The 8,120-nt window shown below is 42.7% G+C and overlaps 2 protein-coding genes and 1 long non-coding RNA gene across 5 annotated transcripts in view; 2 read left to right on the top strand and 1 right to left on the bottom strand.

Moving 5' to 3' along the window:
• tstd3 (thiosulfate sulfurtransferase like domain containing 3) overlaps positions 1-4,724 on the top strand; it is a 7,796-nt gene extending 3,072 nt beyond the window's left edge. For 2 of the 3 annotated variants that reach the window (XM_034874077.1, XM_034874075.1), the window contains exon 4: positions 2,026-2,240. In XM_034874077.1, coding sequence (XP_034729968.1) covers positions 2,026-2,074 — 49 coding nt within the window. In that variant the 3' untranslated portion in view covers positions 2,075-2,240. Of the gene's footprint in view, positions 1-2,025; positions 2,241-4,580 lie in introns of those variants that run through there. The other variant, XM_034874076.1, reaches the window with a different exon arrangement.
• LOC117946168 lies at positions 331-552 on the bottom strand. Its single transcript, XR_004656978.1, has 2 exons — positions 488-552; positions 331-440 (listed from the first exon to the last, which is right to left on the bottom strand). It is a non-coding gene; the product is annotated as an uncharacterized LOC117946168 (long non-coding RNA).
• A 117-nt stretch (positions 4,725-4,841) lies between the features above and the next one.
• zgc:172323 (uncharacterized protein LOC564165 homolog) overlaps positions 4,842-8,120 on the top strand; it is a 4,561-nt gene continuing 1,282 nt past the window's right edge. The window contains exons 1-10 of the mRNA XM_034874078.1: positions 4,842-5,336; positions 5,637-5,796; positions 5,981-6,130; positions 6,558-6,677; positions 6,801-6,896; positions 6,976-7,110; positions 7,195-7,305; positions 7,421-7,531; positions 7,664-7,788; positions 7,877-8,120. Coding sequence (XP_034729969.1) covers positions 5,113-5,336; positions 5,637-5,796; positions 5,981-6,130; positions 6,558-6,677; positions 6,801-6,896; positions 6,976-7,110; positions 7,195-7,305; positions 7,421-7,531; positions 7,664-7,788; positions 7,877-8,120 — 1,476 coding nt within the window. The 5' untranslated portion in view covers positions 4,842-5,112. The remainder of the gene's footprint in view (positions 5,337-5,636; positions 5,797-5,980; positions 6,131-6,557; positions 6,678-6,800; positions 6,897-6,975; positions 7,111-7,194; positions 7,306-7,420; positions 7,532-7,663; positions 7,789-7,876) is intronic.

The following is an 8,120-nucleotide window of genomic DNA, read 5'->3' as shown; positions in this document are numbered from 1 at the left end:
GGGGGGTATTTTAATTTCAAAGGCCAAGGGAACTTTATCAGGATGTATAGTATCCTGATCCATGAAATAACTGGCCTTTGATAATGAAAATCCGCCTGCCTGTATGGGAATTTAACATAGGGGTGTATACTTATGCCCCCTGTATTTTAAGGAAGAACATTTATTTATTCACAAAGAAAATGGGGGTTCTTAATGGTTTGATTTTTCCCAATTTTCTTTTTTAAATTAAGGCACTAAGATCAATTTCCAAAAGATGATTTTTTAAAAAAAATTTTTATTCCTCAAAGGCAAAGGCTAGTATACCAGTACATTTTTATGGCTGAGTTTTGCATGTGACGGTTGTAAATCATCACAAGACAGTATCACCAAGTTAAACCAACTTGAGATTTTGGACCCGATGTTGCATAATGCCAACCCATCATGCAGTGCTCTTTTGGGAGCTTCCACATAGCACATCTCCAGTGCCTGTGACTGAAAAGTAGAAAACACTACTGTAGAGGCTAAGCCTAAGTGTTAAGCCTCTGAGGCGCTGTAGTGTAATTTATCTGTTTAACAGAACATAAAAAACAAATTAAATTAAAGAAATAAAAAAAAATTCCATTCAAGGGTGTGGTAGAAACCTGTAGCGGTTTACAACCACAATTGAAGTACACACACACACACACACACACACACACACACACACACACACACACACACACACACACACACACACACACACACACACACACACACACACACACACACACACACACACACACAGACCTACAAAATCCCAAACACAGGTACCCTGTACCGCAGGTTGAATACGTGACACACTTTTTACTTTGTTTGATGAATTAAAGTCCAAGTTGTCAGTCAAAACCAGTAGTTTCATATAGTTCCAGTACAGCTCAATGGTTTCTCCTAACAAACAGGGACTGTGAGGTCTGGCTGGCTGCATGGGGGTCAAAAACTGTCTGTGCTTTCAAGTAGAACACCTGACTAACCAAAGATTGGTTACTGTTTATCCGCTGAGCGCTAATTGGCTCAAAAGTCTAACATTCAGTACATTTACATGCACACCAATATTCCACTGTTGTTCCTAATTTGACAATATTCCAAATTTGATACAGGTCAGTCAGTACAGTCATGGAAACAGCCTTGTCGGAATATCCTCTTTTTTTTTCAGAATAAGGGCAAAAAGCGGAATATTATGTGTATGTAAACGTAGTGAATGAGATTAGAGCCTGACCGAGAAAGGACTTGTAAGGCAGATAAGACAAATATTTTGTCATTTGAAAATATGATATAACGGCCGATATATATTTAAAAATAAATAAATCCAGAAACGCGTTAACAAAACATAAAGATTTCCCTAACATTAGTTATGAGTTCTCACTTAAATAGGATGATAATTTGTTTTGTCACAACAGAACAGAGGAACATCACAATATATTAAAGTTCTGATAAATAAAATGTATAAAAATATAAACTTAAGATAAGAACCTTAAAATCCATTTGTACAAAAACACATTAACAAAAAAATCAGTGTTACCAACAGGGACGCTGTAGAGCGACCCCTGGTGGACAGACTATGCAACTCAAACACCCAGAACATGGTTGACCGTCCGTTTTTATTTTATTTTTTATATATTAATTTATCAGAATCATTTATTTGTCATTAGAAATTATTCTGATGAATGATATATTGGTTGGGCTGCAATGAAATCATTAAATCCAGCATATTACTATACAGTAAAGCCAAACCCAGACAGTGTTGGGGTGACCTGTATCTCACCTGTTGAGTGTGTACCCCGTGTAGGCTTTGTGTAGTCCTTGGGTGGTTCAGGTACAGGTGTGCATCCGACCTTTACTTCGTGTCATCCTCTCTCTCTCTCTCTCTCTCGCTCTCTTCCTCCCTGTCCTTCTCAAGCGATCATAAAGGCAATTAAACACCACAAAAAATAAATGCTGTTTAGTTTTTTACGCACCTCTGTTTATGCAACATGTCATTCACTTACTTCCTTTTTCTCTCCATTGTAGCATTAAGCATTACCCGGGTGGATGGCAAGACTGGGTGAAAAACGAATGAAATGATCCAGGGACAACCAAACGGAAAGAAAATACGCTTATTTTTGTTCCAGACTACCCAAATGACTCCTTCACTGTGTATGATTGGGAGTTAAAATGAAGTCACAGATGCATCTGCAGTTGTTGCCACCATCATTGAAAACATTAAATTATAGTTTTGATTAACATTCTGTTTGTGTTTTGTCTTTTTGTTTTTGTACAATTGATCAAAAATGACGGTCAGGTTTATCACAAACAAAATGAGAGGACATTTATTTGATGGGGGTGGGATTCTTCTAGATAAATCTGGCTTTTCCAACCTGAAAATTAGGCTCTCTTAAAAAAAATCAACGTCAACTAATGTGTTCTAAGAATTATGGACGTGTGGGGGCAAACTATTTCTTAGCTGAAGCCGACAACGGGACAATACTTTTATTTTATGTTGGCAATGCAAGCTGGAGCGACGTAGTCCATCCGGTCTCACGCCAGTTTGTGAAATGGTCACGTAAATTTGATTTCTTGTTTCTTGTACATGTCACGATTTTTGTGTTTATTACGTGAACACGTCACGATTTTCAAACGTGACCATTTCACGAACTGCCGTGACGCTGGGCTACTCTGGGAACCAACCGGGGAAAGGAAACGCCAAACGCTGGCCACAACAACGGGACGGTTGTGGGTAGGGGAAAAGAATGTGGAAAGGAACCGTCATACACAGGACGCGCCAACAACAACGGGACCACACCTATGATTTGAATAAGTTGTGATATAAATAGGCATGGGGTCACTTGCTGGGGTGACAGCCACTAGGACTGAGATGATCGATGTATTGGAGGGGCATGTCTAATATCCACCGTGTCTCCGTATGAATTTGCCACCCACCCTCCAGAGATCATTAACAGATTCCTTCGTCATCCACGATAATAAATGGGTTTGTTTTTAACTGAGAAAAACGCCTCTACTACAGAATTACAACCATGGACCTTGTTCCCTATTAACTTGCCTTTTTACAGCTTATTAAACATGAAACTCCAAGCGGGGGACAGAAATAATATCCTGATAGGTAATTAGATAAGATTGTTAAATTATCAGCAGCTTGTTCGCGCCAAATCATCGACACTAAATAGGAAACTGACATCGGAGTGCCTTTCCAGATGCATGACTAAATGATGTGGCTCAGAAGTGTTAATGCTATTTCTACTCATGTTAAACAGTATTCTACAAGCATGACAGGACAAACTCTAAATAATTCTTTACATTTAACCCTAGCGTTGTCTTCCCGTCGACCTGCAACTTAGTGTTTTTCCGGGTTGAAATTGTAAAAAAAAAAAATCGACTTTTTTAAATTCGGTTTTAGTCAATTTATTATCAACTTTTTTGTGGCTTTTTCTAACATTTTTACTGCTTTTTTGTCACTTTTTCCTATTTTATTGTCACTTTTTCAGCTTTCTGTTTGATTTTTTTCAACATTAGTGACTTTTTTCAACGTTCTTTTGTCATAGTTATATGAAATCTATATATATAGAGAGAGAGAGAGAGAGAGAGAGACCGAGAGAGACCGAGACCGGGTCAAATTCGACCCGAGAGGAGGGTTAACTGTTCAAGCTGGCCTGTGAATCTCACTACACCTGATCTTGAAGCCTGTCCAATTCAGAAAACACAAATGCAATGAATTACTCTGAAAGAAAGCATAAGCTCAGCAGTTAGCGGAATGAGTAATTGAACGTGGTAGTTGGGGTTGCGTTAGCATTTGAAGCCAGTAAATACTGTGATGGAAAATACCACAATGATGAGTTGCAACATAAAAAGAGCTGGTTAGTGGAGATTGATTGTTTCCATGACAGGACAGATTGCACCTCTCTCCTAAAGTCCCAAGCTGCTGCTAGACCTGAGGTCAAAGGAAAAGAATAGATGCTTGCTTAATCCATCAAGTCATGTACAGTACAGTAATTAAAATAACTTGGTTTGTATGTTTTCAATGCACTGAAAACCAACAGCAGCTGGCTTTTGGACAGGTCAATTCAATATTTTTATAGCGTATAATCATAACAGAAGTTATCTTAGGAGACTTTACATATATAGTAGGTCTAGACCACACTCTATAATTTACAAAGACCCAAAAAAAACAAGCATTTGGTGTGATAGCAGTGAGGAAAAACTGCTTTTTAACGGGCAGAAATCTCAGATTGTGTGTGTGTGTGTGTGTGTGTGCTGAGTTTTCTCCAAGGGTCAATGGTGCTAGTTAATGTTTAGGGTAAATTTTATGGACTGACCCAAGACCAAGTCCCCCAGTAGGTGTTCACCCTAAACAGACACGTATCACTGGGCCATGTCAACCGTGAACTCCAGACTAACCCCCCACCCCCCTCTTTTTTTTCCTGCTGCCTCCTTATTTCCCTCAGAAGCAGTAAATTTCAGTCTCTTTTTCCCCCCTCATTGCTATGGTTTTGATATGATGAAAACATCAGACAAATGAGTACTAATTTATGTCAAATCTTGCTGGGGCTCCATATTGGGCTCCCCTGCAGCCGCAGCCTCATCAGGTCACCCTCCAGCTTCTGCTCAGCATTCAATTAAAGTCCCACGTCCCATCAGAGCAGATCACATCAGTGCTGCACCTTCTAGATGCTCCCGGACCTTGCCTGTCTGCAGCCAAGTTCCGTATTGGACACTGATGGGGTGGGTAATACTGGCAGAACCCACTGTGGTTCTGATAAACGGGAGTCTGACGTGATCCCATTCGGTGATTTTCAGTCGCTATCCCAGCCAAGCTCGGCTCCTCACGATCTGCCGACAGATATCGGAGCAGCGGGTCAAGCCTGAGTTGGTGCAGAGGTTCGAGATTCCACAGGTGTTGGCTCATGAACTGGGCTGTCTTTGACAGAGCTGGGGGTATGGCTGGCAACGGGCGGTATAAAACCTGAGACTGGGTTGACAATCGGGGAGTGCAAACGAGGTCGAACAGCCCTGAAGTGCAGTAAACCACAGACGAGCCCTGCTTGAGCATTTCTCTCATCTCACCTTCAGAGGTCCAGGGGGAAAAGAGTCGCTGCCGCCACCATGAGCCGCAGCCCAGAAAGGATCTCATCCTACCGCCGGCACTTTGAGGACAGCAGCAGCTCGTCCTACCAGGTCAGGGTGTCCAGTCCATCCCCCACCAGGAAAGACGTCCGTCATGCCTCCGCCGGCTTCTCTTGCAAAGCCAGGGCCAGCGGCATGCGTGCGGAGTCAGCGGGACGAAGGAATGTCTCAGCTGCACGCAGGATTCGCATGGGTGGAGCAGGGTAAGCTGTGTGAGTTAGAGTACAGGGCCTACACATGGACAGATGTAGGGTTTATGGGTAAGACAGTTAGATCAGCCTATTATACATCATTGTCAGTGGTGGAATGTAACTAAGTACATTTACTCAAGGTCTAAAGTCCACATTTTAACTACTTTTCATGTGACTTTCTACTTTTATGCCCAAAAATGATCTTGAAAAAATGTATATTCCCTTACTACTTTTTAGTACAGGAAACATTCACATCTCTTCATACTGTACCTACCCCATCTTAAAATGGGATGTCTTTGTCTTTAGGTCCAGTGGGAGTGCAGGAGCCCTGGTCTGTGTCGGGCCGAGTGGAGAAATTCCCATAGATCTGGATGTGGCTGCAGCTGAAAACCATGAATTCCTCAACACCCGCAACACTGAAAGACAGGAGATGATCGTCCTGAATGACAGACTGGCTGTATACATTGACAAGGTAAAACTACCCACATACTTCTTCTCTGAGCTGAAAAATATGCATTATTTTTAAGGGAAAATGCCTTTCGGCACAAAATGAGAGCCTATTACTGTCACTCCGCGAGCACGTGGACAGCACACATGTTGTGCATTCCGGTTCAAACGTACTTGAAGTCACAGACGAGGTTTTCTTATGCTTACAGGTTCGATCACTTGAGCAGCAGAACAAGCTGTTGGAAACAGAGATCGAGGCCTACCAGAACCGCTTCGAGAATCCATCCGGTCTGCGTCTCCTGTACGAGGAACAGCTGAGGGAGCTGAAAAAGATCGCCGAGCAGATGAGAGTTCAGCGGGTGAGAAAGAATCCTCCCTGGCTTCTGTTTCTTTCATTTACATTTCAGAAGCTCAACGAAGCAGAGAGACTGAATTCTTGGTTTCCGGCGAGGTTTACACCTCGCTGAGTTGTAGAGGATCTATCCAGGCGACGATACAAGACGTCAACTTGGTGTTTTTAAGGTTCCTTACCTGGTAACAGGCTTATTTCTGGCAGGCAAATGGAGAGGTGCCTCAGCGTGTTAAGGGTGTCAGGGAGTACAGCTGTCTTCAGCTATGTTTCATGCACAGATGAGATGGCTTGATTGTACATTTCCTGACACAAACACACACACACACACATGTTAAGATGTAAAATGCAAAAGTGTCTGAGCTACATTTTCAAGTCATTCTTGCACACTCCAGGTCTAATAGACAATCACATTACTTCTGGTTTCTTGGTTGTAGGACATTTCCTTGGCGGCTAAGAAGTCTACAGCTGCCCAACTGGAGGCAATCAAAATCAAATATGAGGAGGCAGTGGAGCTGAGGAGGAAAGCTGAGTTAGAAATTGAAGCCTTCCGTCCAGTAGGTGGCATTTCATTATCGAATATCCCTGGCCTCATCAGATAAATTTACAGTCCCAATCCCATGTGATAATCACGGTTGTGTGATTGTGTGTGTGTGTGTGTGTGTGTGTGTGTTCCTCAGGATGTTGACAAAGCCACCTCCTCGCGCATTGCCTTGGAGAAGAAGCTGGAGCAGCTGGAAGTTGAAATTGAATTCCTAAAACGAGTCCATCAGCAGGTGAATGACATCTTAACGTCATCATTTCGTCTGTTTTATCCATTTTTATGACGACTATTTCTTTCTTCTTTTTGTCCAGGAAATTGATGAGCTCATGAAACAGATCTACTCGGCGCACGTGTCGGCTCAGAGCGCGTTCACCCTCCCTGACCTGGCAGCTGCTTTGAAACAAATCCAAACCCAGTATGACGACATCGCTGCCAAAAACCTCCAGGTCCAATGACCACACATCCGGTCTGAAGTCAAATTCTTTGTGTCTTACACTACAGTCATTTGAGTTTTCACCCCTTATTTTTAGGAGATGGATTCATGGTATAAAAGCAAGTTTGAAGGGTTGACCAGTAAGACGTCAAGACATGTGGATAAGGTTCGAAGCATTAGGAATGACATCGCCGGTGCCAAAAAGGATGTGAGTATCAAAAGAATGAATAAATGAGGCTGTATTGACAGTTGACATTGAATGTCTATAATGACTAATAATCAATTTATCAAAAAAACAAAATATCTCTATCGATCTATACCAGATCCAAAGCAAAGACCGTGAATTGGACGCCCTGAGGAGCAAGAACGAAGCTCTTGAGGCCCAGATCCGAGAGGCACAAGAAAGACACAAGAAGGAACTGGAAGACCTGCAGGTAAAGAAAGGCTCATGTAGTCCCGGGGTGCACACCCGTGTACACATAAACGCCTACTCTTACGCATGCAGACTCAAAGCTACCACAATAATTCATTCATAAAGTAATTGTATGGCTCTGGTAACCTAATAGGCTCGGATTGAGGCCCTGCAGTTTGAGCTGAAATCCTACAAGGAGAAAATTGCACTGCACCTGCGTGAGTACCAGGACCTCCTGAATGTCAAGATGGCTCTGGAGATTGAGATTACAACATACAGGTGAAGACGAAAAAATTGATTTTGTGCCATAAAATATGTATTTAAATCCATGTAATCCCTTTTTAAATATTTTTTTTTTTTGTCACAGAAAACTCATCGAAGGAGAGGACCTGCGGCTCTCTGGCATGATGCAAACCCTCTCTCTCACCAGCTGTAGCGTGAGCGCCATTGGTGGTGGGATGAGCTTCAGTGGAGGCAGCATGGGTGGTGCAGGTGGAATGGGTGGGGGCATGGGTGCGGGAGGCATGGGCACAGGTCCAGGCAGTGGGGCTGGAGGAATGGGTGGAAGAACGGGTGCTGGAGGTCCTGCTGGTAGGGCAGGTGGGGCAGAC

This window comes from Etheostoma cragini, chromosome 6 (genome assembly GCF_013103735.1).
Source record: "Etheostoma cragini isolate CJK2018 chromosome 6, CSU_Ecrag_1.0, whole genome shotgun sequence".
Lineage (NCBI taxonomy): Eukaryota > Metazoa > Chordata > Actinopteri > Perciformes > Percidae > Etheostoma > Etheostoma cragini.
The sequence above is the reverse complement of the archived record's forward strand: the minus strand, read 5'-3'. Positions and strand labels throughout refer to the sequence as shown.